General features: G+C 36.7%; 1 protein-coding gene across 6 annotated transcripts in view; it reads right to left on the reverse strand.

Moving 5' to 3' along the window:
• AKAP7 (A-kinase anchoring protein 7) overlaps nucleotides 1–16,221 on the reverse strand; it is an 86,578-nt gene that overhangs the window by 64,099 nt on the left and 6,258 nt on the right. For all 6 annotated transcript variants that reach the window (XM_054722288.1, XM_054722286.1, XM_054722284.1 and 3 more), the window contains 2 exons: nucleotides 8,815–8,948; nucleotides 1,279–1,412 (listed from right to left, as the gene is read on the reverse strand). In XM_054722288.1, the coding sequence (XP_054578263.1) occupies nucleotides 1,279–1,412; nucleotides 8,815–8,948 (268 nt within the window). The remainder of the gene's footprint in view (nucleotides 1–1,278; nucleotides 1,413–8,814; nucleotides 8,949–16,221) is intronic.

A 16,221-nucleotide genomic window follows, 5' to 3' on the forward strand; every position in this document is an offset into this window, starting at 1 on the left:
GATTGCAACATCAACTCTTCCCTGGGTCTCCAGCCTGCCAGCCTGCCCTGCAGATTTTGGACTTGCCAGGGAGCTAATTATGTGAGCTAAATTTTAAAAAATAAATCTAGATATAGGTATACGGATTAGAGATAGAGATATATCAATATATCTAGATATCCATATAGATATACATCCTATTGGTTCTGTTTCTCTAGAGAATGCTGACATACACACCACTCTCACACACACAGGGCTTTTGTCTTGTTGTGCCACATCTTTTACTTCTTTTCTTATAAGAGTATCAGAATTTTGTTTTTTTCCTTCTGACTGGCAAAGTGAACGGCTAAAGTGAGTAAAGTAAAATCTTCAGGTCCTCTCTGCCATTGCAGGGTGCTCAATATTTGCTCTTGAATAGATCAGGTTGGGGTAAATAGGAAGACTGATCTCTAAAGACATGAGGTTCTCCTGCCTACAAGATATAACTATAAGAACCATAACGTAGCTGTATATTTTCAGTTACTGATTTATTGTTTTCTCCATTTACTTTCCCTTTACCCCACTCCCTTCCCATTCAAGCTTTGTTCTTCATTCCCTCAGGAGACTCTATGTCAGGGTAGAAAAAGAAGTAACCCTTCATCCACCCTGGCATTGGTTTTCCACAGAGCTTAAGCCTGAGCTTATTCCAGAGGGCACACAGGAGGTAACAGGAAAGGGAGGAGCAAGGCTTCTCCACTCCAGAGTGGAAAGCAGCAGTCCGTGACTTGTACTCAGCCTTCAGGGCACAACTCTGGAATTGGGGGTGGGGGAAGTACTTGTACACTGACCGAGCAGAATGACAGCTCTAACAGATAAGAATATTGCGTGCCTACTATGTGTCAGGCCCTATACTAAGAAGTCTTACATGTATTGGAACTATTATTTTCTCCATTTACTTAAAAAGAAAATTTCTTTTTCCAAAATCAGACATCTTTTAAGAGGTGGTTGTGCCATAGTGTATTCCAGAGTCTTTATCTAGAATCCTAACCTAAATGGTCGGACTCCAGAGGGCTTATATAATTAACATGGGCAAAAAAAACTGCATTGTCAAGGGCTACCATTGGATAACAAAAACAGAGCTTTAAAGTCTAGATTAGACTTTAAAGAATATTTACACAGTTAATTCGTTACATGGACTTCTGATTGGAATAAATTAAAGAATACTTCTTTAGAATTTAAATGCCTTTTGGGTTCTGCTATGTTTATTCATATTAAAGTAATAATTTGAAAAACAATCTGCAAGAAAGACACATTACTCACATGTTTACTTCATCGTCATTTAACTGCATCACCAACAGCGTGACATGAAAGGAGCCATCACCGGTCATTGCCTTGGCCAGGCGCTTATCTTGTTGTATTACTGCATTCTGCAGGATCTTAATTCCTTTTGTAATCTAATCCACACACAGACACATAAAATAGAGATTAGGTAAGCAAAATTTCCTTATGGCAAAGTGTAAATCAAGAAGAAACATAAGCAACCACCAAAATTAGAAATGTCAAGATTCTTCAACCAAACAAAACTGAATTGTCTTACTTGTTCTCAAATGTCCTAACAGGTGATTTGGAAAGCTTAATAGGATGCATAAGTTTTTCAAATTATACAATGCTTATCCATCTTAAGAACATCGAGCTTAACACCATTACTTTACAATCGGGTCACTAGTTGAGCAGAAAATCTTTCAATGGCCATGCATCTCTTCAGAAACTTGTCCTTGAATATACAGTGTGATTTACTATAATAAGGATCTTTCCTTTAAAAAGTTTTATTTTTGCACAGAAAGATCAAGCCATCATACAACAGTCCATTTCTGTTGGGAGTCATATTTATTAATCCCCTAGTGAATGTATGTAAGAACCCATTCTTCATGGCTTTAAGATTTTTAAAACAGCAACAATTTCAATATGGATGACTCCTGTCATTCTTCCAGGCATGTGAGGAGGGAGAGTGGCAAAGAAGTCCCAACACGTATATTAGAAAAGCCCTTACAATTTGCATCCAGACAAAACCCCAGGTCCTTTACCAGCCTTCCCCTCTCACTACCTACCCTCCTCCTTTCCAGTTAGATCCAACTCTAGTCAACTTCTTAGTGTGAGTGTACTGGAAAATAGTTCACATATAAAACAGCAAACTGAGCCCGACCCTGAGAAAAGAGAGCACACAGAAGCCCTGAGGCAGCAGCATTAGTCAGAGAGAAAAGGCGAAGGGCTGGCAACAGAAGCAGAGTCAGGAAAAAGACAGCAGAGATAAGAAAACACTGAATCAGGAGCACAGCAGACTGTTCTTGATACCAGAGTAGCTGCTTTATCCTGAACAATGCTCCCATTATCTGAGGAATGTGGCTGGGCAAATCCTGGGATGTGTCCTGGGATGTGACTGCTCCAGTATCTTTACAATAAATGCACGCCACCCAAAAGAACCTCAGCGTTTCTCTATTCCTTGCCATCTGGAGGACCGAAACACAGGAAACAGCGCTTCCCTGGTAGGAATTTACACAGTAACACCTACCATGATCTTTTCCTACGCAAGATGTCTTTGTGTGACACCCAATAAAAGAATATCGATGGCCTGTTAATAACATAATGTAACCACACACAGAGATCTTATAGAGCCACAGTTTCCTCTACACTCCACTGACAAAACTGAATTATGAACTCCTCCAGGGCAATACCTATTTCTTCTACCCCAACACCTTACCACAGTGCCTGGTCATAATAATAAAAACTACATTTAACCAATGACACCAGGAACTAACCTTCATTGTGTGGCCACTAGGTTCTAGGCACTACAGTAAGCTCTTTACACATATCAGTTCACTGAAGCCTCTCTACAATCCTATGAGGCACATATTGGTATCATTTCTACTAAAAGAAGTTGAACAAGTTAAAAAAAAAATCCCTTTACAATCATCTACCCAAAGCAGCACAGGAACTTGAGAAAAGGGCAAATTGCAGTGCGTGGGAAAAGATGAGGGAGGCACTGCAGGAAAGACCAGGAAGAGTGTGGAGGAGGAGATGTAGCTGAGAGCAATGGAGAAAGAGTTACACGGAATTTGTTTTCAAGAAGGCAAGGAGAGGGTCAAAGATGTGGGTACTGACTTAAGAAATGAAACATCGAGGGGGAAAAGACATTTAAAGGAAGGTTGGGGAATCTTACTGGATACTGTGTAATGGGACAACACACTCTCCCTCTCAAAACAAAGCCTTTAGTGTAAGTTTATGTTAAATTTTAAATTTGAATTTTGAGAGTTTTCCCCAGTGCAATGAAGTGCTGACATTGGCTTTTGGGAATAATGAAGCAGCTCAAGAAGGTCCGGGTTCCTATGGAAGGGGCCTAAACAGGTGCTCAACAACGTCAGACCTCAAAACAATATAATTACATCTTCTAATCTTAGCTGGTACAATTGGTAATTCTGGTTTAACTGATAATGAGAAGGTGATTTAGGATGAGAACTTTGCTATATAATACAGAGAGATGTAAGTGAGGGGTGCTGGACATGGCTCAAAAAACCTGGATTTTAACCCCAGGCCTACCACAGGTGTAACCCCCTACAAGTCACCTGGTTTCACTAAGTCTTGGTTTCTCCCCTTGCAAAATAAGAATAATAAAATGTGTATTGCCAAACTTATAAAGTTATGTGAAAGATCACAGTAGATAAGCTACATAGTCGATGAACTACTTTGTAAACTCTATACCACTTGCCCAACACATAAGGTTTGCAACATTGCAATGTTATTAAAATCAGTGGTTCTATTCCTTGGGCAATTTTGCCTCCCAGGGGACATTTGGCAATGCCTGGCCACATTTTGATTGTCACAACTGAAGGTTTGCTACTTGCATCCAGTGAGTACAGTATTTGCAGTTTCTTAGTCTTAAAAACTTAGTTTTCATTCTAAGCTCAAATACTAATTATATATAAATTCAGGACAATACTCAAATTCCATTCATTTGTATATTCTACATTTTAGTGCAATGCCATACATGGTAAAATAGTTTTAGACCATTCATATCTTTGAATCCAGTAGCTTGTAAAGTCGCTAATTAAAAACTGTAAAACACTTTGAAGACCATTTCTCTGAAGTCACACAGTACTTAAAATGCAGGATTAACATCAAACCTATGAAAATTCTAAAGTTAATCTAATCAAGTAACATATGTCTGATTATTCTTTGATGGGACAGATTAATTTATATATTCCTTGATATCATCTTAACAGTTTTTAAAATACATTCTATTCCTAATTACATTCTTAAAAGATAAAAAGGAAAAATACTTCAAGACTCTGAAGTCTTGTCTATATGCTATTAGAACCAGTACCAATGTCATTAAAGGCCAAAGGAAACTAATTTTTATAGTCATTATTTAAAATTCATAAATTCATTAAAGCCTATCTTTTACACATAACCTGCAGCCACTGGCAATACTGCACAATGCACATATTAATGATCTAGTACTATAGAGTCATATTTAACTCTGACATTGAAAGAAACCTTTAAAAATAAACAGCTTTATTAAATTCTTAAATATTTCACTCACTGAGTAATTTCTGGTTTTTTAGAGAATAAATCAGACACCCATCTGCTAAACCTCACCACTAAGCCATATTGCATTGAAAACAACACAATGAGGACATTAATTGTTATATCTTTTTGAGTCAAAGCATATTATGAGTTCAAAGAAAAGGCCTTAAAGTTAGTGTGCAAGAGGGCATGCAAGCATATTACATTGCTACCTAGCTTTTCTTCAAAGCTAAATACTCTCATTTTTCTTGCTTATCTAGAACCATGAAAAACAACTCAAAAAAGTTGATGATTTAGTAATAACTGAAGTAAAACAAGAAATTATCCTCAAATAGGAGAATTTTTTATATCTACCAAGTGCTTCACATGCATGATCATATCAAATACTTTCACAATTACATTTCCCAGAAACTGAATGCGCAAATCTACTTGCATATTTTCCTGACCAAAATGATGAAATACAGAATTAAATGTAACAAATGCCTTTGTAAGCCTCTAAAAAAAATCATACTTTTGTACTAGTATAGAAAAACTGTCTTACAAAGAAATTAATACACTCCTAATTCAATCTTCTGATTGTTCCCTTACATTTCCAATACTGATTTGCCTTAATTAATTCTCATAAGAGAGCATATAAAATCTAGTCAGTTAAGAAAGATTTAAGGTTTATTATAGCTCCATAAACTTTTTTTCTTCTTCATTTTCATATTTGAGCAAAGTAATTGCCGGTAATGGTGAAATACATACTTTCATATACTTAAAATTAGGATATTTTTATGCAGTCATTCTAATTCACTTTCCAGTTCCATTATTTAAAAATATGAAATCATTATTTTCCACTAATAAAGAATTCAAAACATCTAAGAACATGTTTGAAAATCAAAGACCCATGTGAGTCTGAAAACTTTTTTCTTTAAAACTAGATGCCAACAAAGTAGAGACCAAAAGTAGAGCAACTCATTGTGAATGTGCTAGCTTCCCAAAGCTTGTTTGCAGGTCACTTAATTGAAATTTGGAGTACAGTCTCCCATTGAAACAATGTTATAAATGCTGCTCCCTTTCCCAGGCCTTCCCACAAAAGCTCATAAGTAGTTTAAAAAGAAAACTAACATTAGATACTTGAAAACAAACAAAAAAGGTGCTCATACAAAAGATAGAAAATGTACCTCCTAAAGTCCCATTCTTACCTCTAAAACCCATATTTAATATGAAGCTTTCTGTTGCCTACAAATAAGTCTCTGGAGAGACTTATTACATTATTAAAATATTTGGTTTTGAGGTCACTTTAAATCTGTATTCCCCACTATTACAAGTTACCCTAGCCCCTCAAAGACAAACAACTGCTGTTGAGCCTATATTATAAAATCAACATTTATAACACTCTATTTATTATTTGTAATGTTCTAGTTGTAACTTAGTATGCCAGAAACACATCTTTTGCCCCTGAAATGACATTATTTTGTGTTTACTCTTGGCCAAGCACTGTTGTAGGTACTGGGAATGGGCTGGAAAACCCTGTAAGAAGACGAACAAGTGTCAAATTGCAAGGATGACAAATGACAAAAGGAAAGACTTGCAAGTCTTTCGGGGAAAGGGGAAGATTGACCTAGTCAGGGTGGTCACAGTGGAGAGGCTTGAGCTGAGATTGTTGGCTGTCACAAACCCAGAGAGGAAAGAAAACTCCCCGCCAGAGCAGCTTTCCCTAGGGCAGAGGGAAGCCGGCGAGCTCCCAGAAGGCCAGAGGGGGCTCCAGCAGAAGGAAGGAGGGCTGACGTGGAGGTCAGACCATGCAGAATCTCATGGAATATGGTAAAGGCTTTGTCTTTACCCTAACGTCACTCGGAAAATACTGAAATGTATAGGCAGGGAGGTAACATGTCCGGATTTGGGTTTAGAAAACAGTCATTATCAACTCCATTTTACACCTGAAGAAACTGAAACTACGGAAATTCAGTAACCTGACCTACATCCATAAGTGGAGTTTGTGACCCAGCTGGTATTTGAACAAGGTTTGTCAGACTCCAAAGCTTGTACTCTTGTCACTTTCTATACAACATCCCAGAAGTTGTGAGGCAGAAACAAAAGCTGCTCAGTGAAAACTAAGGTCTGCAGACAGTTCTCCCATCCCCTTTCCTCCCATCAGTTTGGAGATCCAAATCCTGAACTAAGAGGTGAAGAAAAGACTTTCTCTACCAGCTTTCCTCTTAGTTCCCTTCCCCAACTGCCTTTTCCCACCACCGATCACTCCACCGATCTTGGCTGGAAGAGGTGAGAAACCAGAACTGGTAGGGTTAGGGTCAGGATCAGGGTCAGGGTCAGGGTCAGGATTAGGGTTAGGGGGAAGGCATGAGTGAAGGATGATACAGAACTGCTATTCAAACAAAGTAGAGGAATGGAGAAAGATAAAATGAAGGGCCTAATGAAAGTAATTTCTGAAGTTTTTAACAATTTTTATACTAATTAACTCTATAGTGGAATACTCTCCAACCAACAAACCAAAATAAGGAAACTGAAGTCTCTTCCAATCAGAAACCACAGGTCCTTGGGAAGAAAGACCCTTCTACTTCACAATCAGTTTCTTTAGGACCTGGCTCCGTTAGAGCATCACCTTTGACGTCCTACTCTCTTCTAATTTCCATTTCTACACATGATGCTTTATTTCAAAGAAAACCTTTCCAAATAACTCACAAGTATTTTATTTTTAAAAATATATATTTTTATTGATATCAGAGAGGAAGGAAGAGGGAGAGAGATACCAAAACATCAGTGATGAGAGAGAATCATGGAGAGGCTCCTCCTGCATGCCCCCATTCAGTATCAAACCCACAACACAGGCATGTGCCCTTGACTGCGAATCGAACCTTCACCTCCCGGTTCATAGGTCAATGCTCAACCACCCAGCCACACCAGCCGGGAAGTATTTTTAAATCTATAATAATAAAAGCATAATATGCTAATTAGACCAGACATCCTTCTGGACGACCTATCGGATGAAGCCAGGGCTGCAAGGGAAGCCCGGGTCCCAGGGGGCCTGCTGGTGGCTGGAGGGAAGCCGGTGCCAGCAGCTGCGGGAAGGAAGGCCTACTCTTGCACGAATTTCATGCATCAGGCCTCTAGTAATATATAATTAATTGTTGGTTACATTAAACTAAACACTTTTAAGAACTATTTTACTATTAATCCCCCAATATGTACCAGTGAAATCAGAATATGATTCTAAGATCTTGTATTGTTAGGAATACAATTTATCTTTTTATTTGTCTTCTTTCCCTGGCTAAAGCTTATCTCAAAGACTAGATATTTCCTAGAATGTCCCCCAAGAGAATTTTTTTCTTATATTTATTTCTTTGATTTCAATTTTGTTTTATTTTTAAAGGTTCATTAGCATTGCCTAGAAACATTTTAGTTAAATAAGGGGAAAAGCAACCTGAAAGTGCCCAGTAGGAAGAGATTAAAACCCACAATCAAAGAGAAATTCAGTTCTGGCTCTTAAAATTGGGTCAAGACGTAAACACAGTCAGTCTTCCAAGTCAGGCGTTGTTTTGTAAGGCATTTCAATTCCTACCTCACTGCTCTAGCAGTTGTTTTTTTTTTAAAAAATTTAAAATATTTACTGTTGAAAGTATTACATAGGTCCTCTTTTCCTCCCCATAACCTCTTCCAGCCCGCTACTCTAGCAGTTTTAATTAGAGACTGTAGTTTGCTTTCTCAGCCACGTATATGAGGGTTTCTTAATGTGGGCTAATTAGCTGATCTGATTTCCTATTATTCATACCACATTAATTTTTCAGATTTTTAATAGATTTCTACCAAGTCTGTCATGTAATATTAAGTTGATATGACCATGAGTAACTTTTAAAGAAATTATGTTGCAATCATCATTACCATAAACAGGACTAAGCAGCAAGAAATCCCAGTTTACTTTCCCAGCAAAGATTTCAGAATTCCTCTTTCTACCTGGTCACTGCTCTCAGCTCCTGAAAGTTTCCTCTGTTGTGGTGACCAGATGCTTAGAAAGGACCATGACATGCCATCTAGCAATACTTTTTCAAGTGGCTTTTGCAAAATTGTTTAAATATGATGGTTGAAATAATTATTTTTCAAAATTATTTTTTAAATTTGTATTCCATTTAAATACAAATATTCCCTGTAAGGCCCAGCTAACATGCCACCAAAGACTCCTATAAGCTGAGAGCAAATGGACTTACAAGTAAGTATTTAGTGTACTTTAAATATAATTTAGAACTTTAAAAATAGTTTGTAAAAATATAGCACCTCTTTGTTGGTGATTGGAATGGATAGGAAATAGTTTGGTTGATAGTCTTTGTTCTTTTTTTTCTTCTTCTTTATTTGATCGTTATATTCATTTTCTTCACTTCTTTCCAAATTTACTTGAGGTACATCAGTGACTAGAAGATAAAAATCAAACAATAATATACCCAATGTATTAAAACAAAGTTAATATAGGAAACAAACACTATATTAGTAGCAATCATTCACAACTGTTATTTTCAAATCCAAAGCAGGAGCTGGCAAACTCTCCCACAAAGGAGCTCAGAGTAAGTATTTTAGGCTTTGCATATCATATGGTCTCAGTCAAAACTACCCAAGTCTGTTGTAGACAAAACACAGATGAATAGGTGTAGCTGTGTTCCAGTAAAACTTTCACATAGCAGCCAGCCAGTGGGCCAGTACTAACCTCTGTTCTAAAGCATGACCAACCACCATTCTCCCCTCTGTGCCACAATATTCATGACACTAGGAAACATTATTTTTTCATCCATCCTGTATGACTCAGTATGTGTGACTACTTGTAGCAGTGCCCCTCAAAGTTTGGTTTGCGGCCAATGTCACATTACAAGCTATTTGTTATAAAAATTAAGAGACTACTTTAGAAACACTCATAGTACTTAGGCAAAGGAATTTTGTCTATTGAATTTTGGTTTCTATTCTGTTGGTCATTTTTAAAACATTTTTCTAGTAATTTATTTCTATTGCCTTTTACAAAAGTATCAGTGGGCAACAAGTAGGAATTAAAAACAAAACAAAACTGGTCCTTGACTGTAGATAATTTCAGAAGCACTTAACGCACTTCTTTGTAAAGTCATATTTGAAAGACTCATTTATAATAACATTCAACAATTCTAATTATGAAGCTATGCCCCAGAAATAATCCACCAAATCAGTCTGAAATTGTTTTCTTTTTTTTTTTACAGACTCTACCTGGGGCTTCTATATGCATGCAAAACTACCATTAAGTGAGTTTTCAGGCTGTGTCTTCCTGAACAGTAGCTTACTGTTCAAACTGGAGTGTCTCGTACAGACTTTGTAAAAATACTAATATATTTTCTAAGGTATGCTTTTGGAAAGGAGTGGGAGGGAAGAACCACCTTAATTACATTTAATCCCATTGGTTGGTTTCATCTTTGGATCAATTCTACTCGACCACAGTGACCACCTGCACCCAATGCCTTGAGAAAGACTGGCAAAAGTCTGAGCTGAACCAATAGCATAATTGCCATGTGTCTACACAACCCTGATCTTACTAAGCCTCTCATTTCACATATGATGAAACAAGAGCAGAAAACCCTTTAAAAACTGCTCAGTATCACAGAGTTGAGTCTGGTATTTAGATCTCAACTCTCCTGGAATACTTTCTACTGGATCAAACTACTTCTCTATTTCAGTTCTGCCTAAGTAGTTACTATTACACACAAAACTAGTCTTCCAACAAGCATCTTCCTGTCAAGTCACTTCATTTCTTTATCTGAGAACCTGAAATCTGGCCAGCCCTTGGAGATATAGCTGATTCTAGGTCTGGGGCACAAAGTGTATCAGAGGAGCTTGGAAATCAAAGACTCCTAGACCATGTCAGAAGTCTCTGGAGCATATCTGAAAGTTCCCAACTTTGGCCAAAGATTAAACAAATTGAGCATCAAATAGAATAATAACTTCAATGATGTTATTTAAACATCAAATAAGTTTAAAACCATCAGTCCAAGATAATAAACAAAAGAAAAATTAAAACCAAAAACTTACAGGTCACCTTTGGAGGAGTCTAAAGAACTGTTATTCTAAAAATCTGATGATAAAGGGGAAAAATAAATCACACATTTATCCAGTCTTTCTTTATGACCAAATAGTCATAAGAGAAGTAAGTTAATTAAGGTAAAGTCCTTCTTTATAGAAATTTTCAGCTCATAAATGCAAAATAGTTAAAATATCACCATTTAAAAATGTCTCCTGATGTCACACAATAGTAAATTCAAAACATTTTTGCAGCATTTTTATTCCAAAACTTGAAAAAACATCCTAATATAACTACCAGTTAACTGTAAATATCAAGGACAGAGAAAGATGTTAAATGACCATAATAGGGTACTTCTATACAACCTGACTTCTTCAACAATAAACATACACCCTCATACACACACATACACACAAAGATCTATAGATGAAAAGAGATAAAAGATATGTATCAATCAAATATAATCATACACTTTGGTTACTAATTCAAACCAGTTTTTAAAAAATTACGACAGAGAAATGTGAATGCTGACATTTGATGACATAAGGAATTACTGTTATTTGTTAGTATGGTAAGGTTGTTTTGGGTATTTTTTTAAAAAGAATATCTTTCAAAGATGCACACTAGTTTTTACAGATAAAAATTATACATCTGCAATTTACTTCAAAATAACCCAGTGATAAAGAAGTAATGAACATGAGACTCATTGTAATATTTTTTACTATGCTTGAAAGTACACACACACACACACACACACACACACACACACACACACACCTCAGAGGCAGAGGAGGGACAGATAATCTCTATCTAGGGTTAGTTATAATTTCCTATGATCTGTGATAAAGGTACTGTTAACAGCTGTACCAATTAGACCATTTAGTGGTAAAGTTAAATAAAGAATGGTGTTCAAACTAAAATTAACATAGTAGAAAGAGAAGCCTAAACCTATAGTCTAGTTTTTATCTTTTCAAATTGCAAGTATCAGCCTATTCGCGGGTTACGAAATCATCTTAGAAAATAATAAAAAGGTACTTTTTAAAAACTGGAATGGAATGAAAAGGAATGAAATCGAATTAGTATAGACAGTACATTGCTTATGGTAAGTTTAAGTACTGCTTCATGAAATTTGAGCTTTTTGTATACACATATGTATTGGGTAGAAATGTAAAATGTAATTATTTCTTACTGTGAACATAAGACACAGAAACATTTTTGCTATATTTTACAAAATATGAATAATAAGAAGGGAAACAGACATGGTATTTGAAAGGCCACTGAAGCTTTCAGCATTTTAAGTTGTTTTATAACTTATCTGTTTAAAACTAAACTGTCCTCCTGTCTGTAGCAACTTCCTTTGCATTTCAAACATTCCATAAGACTATTTTGCAGACATACTGAGAAGAAAAACCATAATCTCTGAATGTAATACTCTTTTTTTATCTGAAGGTAATACTCTTAGTTGTAATGTATCGCAACTCTAACATCGCAAGTCTGGCATCATGAGGATGATGACGTAGCAAAAACACACACACCAATTTTTGGTAAAAATAAGTACAACATTTCTCTAAATTCCCTTAGCTTTCTATAATCTTACCAATAACTATCTAACTTTCATTTGAACTGGATTAGCTAAAATTTTCTTTTGGTAGGCATCACAGCCAGGGCAAAATTTTAAATTATCTGATGACAGCTGGGTAAAAAAGGAGATATATCTATGAGTATTTTTTGCTATACTGATTTTATTTACACTTGTAATATATCTGTTTTATTTTTAATTCAGAGAGTCCTGCTGATTTATAGTCAACTTACCTACTGAACCCAGTATCTATTTTTTCCTCTTTACCCATCTTTGTCTTTTTGTTGTAAAGTTTATTTGCATGGCCAGAATATAAAATCCCTTTTTTCCTTACTGAACTTCATTTTATTTCTAACTTTGAAATCATAATCTAAGTTCCAAAATATAATTTGCTACTACTCTTTTTATTTAGTCCATAGGAAAATACAATGAACAAAGTACTCATATAATATCTAGCAATGTTCATGCATAGGATAGGAACACTCAGAAAACAACTACAACAATACATTGTCAGAAGCAATGCAGACACAACACTATAATCACTGAGTACTAGTTTAAAAATAAATTGCCAATCTGATAGGCTATAATCGTATTTTAATGTGCACCCTTTGATACTTATGAATTGAATAACTCTCCATACATTTGTCTACTAACTGAATTTTATCTTCTACAACCTTTGCCCAGCACCAATAATAGTACCTGGTACATAGCAGGCATTCAATAATGATGTGTTCAATGAATTAATGTATCTATTAGGCTTTTCTCATTTTTGTTTTCCTGTGTGTGTGTGTGTGTGTGTGTGTGTGTGTGTGTGTGTGTGTTTTAAGGGGGGAGAGGAAGAAGATATCAACCCTTTGTATCATTTGGGCCAAATATTTACTTAAAGCCTTTCAAAATAAAATTTGGACTATGCTTCCCCAATCAGTTACAGAAAGGAAACAGAACATAACTTACCTTTTTAAAAAACGGATTCAAGATAATCACTTACTATAATGGGGATAGCGATTCAACCTTATTTGATACATCATTTTTCTATAAAAATTTTTTTCAGGTACGGTAAGTTTCAATTGATATATTAAAATACTTAAGAGTTGAAGTATTTTTTAAAATACAACTTAACGGTATTAGATAATAAGTAATAAAATGATAATTTCCCACATCTCTGAAATCTCCAATAACTACAAGGTGAGAATTCTGTGTGAGGTAAAATAAGGACTGTAATCATTTCAATATGAGGAGAACTAAATTCCACAATGAGGAAAGACATGTTGCTAAAAAACAAAACAAAAAAAAACTCACTCAAATATTTTATCTTGAATCTTGATTAAATATGGCTTGATAGTTAAAGGCTGCGATTCTCTTAAGGGATCAGAGTCCAATAAACTAAAGGCCTCCACAAATTTATACTTTATGGGAAGCACACGAAGCCATTCCTGTCCACAACAGGATGGCTCTCCCTGGCATCCTCCCATTCAGCTTTCAGAGGCAGAACAAGCAGCAACCCCATTTTCTGGGTGGTTTACTGGGGGTGGGGGTGTATAACCTATTGATCAATGACACTTCCCCCAGTAAGTGAACAGACCCATCCAGGCCCAGGCCAACAACTCACTGATGCTGCATTTTCTCCCAGGACATGTCCACCCTGTAAAGCCAGAGGTGTGGCTCAGGTTGTAAGGCTTCCTTCATATTTCTACAATTCTCTTTTCTATATACATTTGAATATTTTATTTGTAATATATATTTATATCCTAATAAATATAACAAATATATTTTACATTTAATTCTAACGTAATATTCTAATACATTTCATAGTCTAACATATAATCCTAGTAAAATAGTCTCTTCTCCAAAACAAAGCCAAAAAAAAATGTAAAGACTCATTGCAGCCAACGAGGCTGCATGACACCTAATGACACTGCACCCACACTGAAGGTAACACAGTTGACAACTGAGACACTCGGATCAAACATTTGGGGAGGAGTTTTCTTACTGGCAAGGATTCCCCTTCCCACGGTGTTCTTGTGAGCACTATTTTCCCCATCGCTCTGCCAGGGTTTCAACCAGCAAGAATTTCTTGGCAGTTAGCTCACAATTTCCACCCACCAAAGGAAACTGAGAGAACCAAAGGCAACAACCAGCTACTTGAGCATTTTAAGGTTGTTGTCTACCACAGAGCCATTCAACTGATTCAATTTCCATGTTACCAAATGTGAGAGAAAGCCCCAAATCATTTCAAGCTACCAACTAATTATTCTGGGTTCTGGACACAAACACTGTAACTATATCTATCTTCAGGTTTAAGGGTTGACAATAAAAATCCCAATTTTTATGTATTTCTATACAAATCTCTCTTCACAAAAACGAGTTCGTTTCTGGTTTGCAAAGAATTTTACTAGTTGTTCCTTAGTGTTTTAGTAAATGCTATTATAAAAATGAGCGAACAAAGAACTAAAGGATATGTCTCAAAGGTTTAATACATAGCATTTATAAATATTTTACATTTTTAATTGCCTTCTTCCACACATTACCTCTCTTGAGCTGTACAGCAACACCGTGTGAGGTAAACAGGAGAAGATTGTATTTTACAGTTGAAGAAGTCCAGCTCACAAACTGGACGTTGTGCCCAATGTCATGCAAGAAGAAAATAACCAAAACCTAAAACACAAGTTTTCTGTCTCTCTCATTACACCACCCTGGCTGTGTGTAAGTTGCGAGTTTGAACTCAATCTTCCCACAAAAGTAATATTATACATGGTGGTCTGGGGTCTAGACTAACCCACAAAGACTTTTAACTCACCAAGTCTGAGCTATCCAAAAGTGGCTGTAATACTCTGTGCCTAAAAATGGACTTCCATGGGGTGACCCTAACTTACCTGAATGAGACCATTTCCTTGGTAATAAATACACCATATACTAGAGAGAAAAGATCCCTATTCGGATGGGCATTGGCCAATCTTCCCAATGCCCATCCTCTGAGGAAGCAGCTGTACCTCAGAGCAGGAATGCATTGCAGAATCACTAACACATCTTTCCTTCTTTCTGGCCCCAGTGGCCAGTTAGTTTCTCCTCACCGGTGAAGACATAAGAATACAGTGGAGCTATAGAAATTCTAGATGCGTTCTGGGATTCTAGAGGTATCACTCTCAATCTCTAGTAGAAGCAGTTTGTTTCGTATAGATTAGATCTGTATAAAAAGTACCGATAGCTGAAACGGTGAACGAGTTTCACTTCTTGCTCCAGTCTAACCTATGAGCACTTGGATGGGAGTGATTCAGAGACTACAACAGGGAGCAGAGGGGAGAGTGGATGGGCACGGCACGTTGGCATGATTATTCAGGAGCTTTCGTCTTTATTGTGCATCCAACTTAGAATAATGAAATCAGAAAGAAGTGACTGTAATTTTTAGATATATTCATTTTATTGTTCAAAAAGTAGGGAATTAAGAGGAAAACATGATTACGTCATTGCAATTCTTGCCTCTCATTCCCAAAAGGTATCTTCTCCTACTTACCAGGCACACACTCTAATTCTTCAAATGAAGGTTTCTCTGACAGCCATGAAAACCACAAAAGCTGTTCCCTACAGGCCGGCTGTAAATGAAAAGATGGGAATCCCATGTCCTGACGGAGCAAACACCTCTTCCTCCTTCCCTTTTTTTGGATTATGGAATAGGAGACACTGACTAATAAGGTACCAGAGACTTCATACATTCTAAGCATTCCTCACTCCTTATATCTCCCCAAAATATAAACCAGGTTTCCTGTATGCGAAGACAGTGTGACAGTGTGGCTTCTGAGACTGGCTGAGCATCAGAATCACATGGGATGTTTAAAAATAAAACAAAGAGGTTCCACCTGACACAGAGGTGGGAAAGAGGAATCCGTAATTTCATATCACTCCACAGAAAATTCTGATGATCAGTTAAGGTCAAGACAGCATAGAGGAAAGAACCCTGGATAGTCCATACTTAGCGGCCAGGCCTCCTGTACTGTTCCCAAACCTCTGGGAAGCCTTCCAGAACACCCTTTACGCCCACAACCAGGTTATATGCCTCCCCACACACATCCTCACCCAT

The sequence above is a fragment of the Eptesicus fuscus genome, chromosome 10 (assembly GCF_027574615.1).
Source record: "Eptesicus fuscus isolate TK198812 chromosome 10, DD_ASM_mEF_20220401, whole genome shotgun sequence".
Classification (NCBI taxonomy): domain Eukaryota; kingdom Metazoa; phylum Chordata; class Mammalia; order Chiroptera; family Vespertilionidae; genus Eptesicus; species Eptesicus fuscus.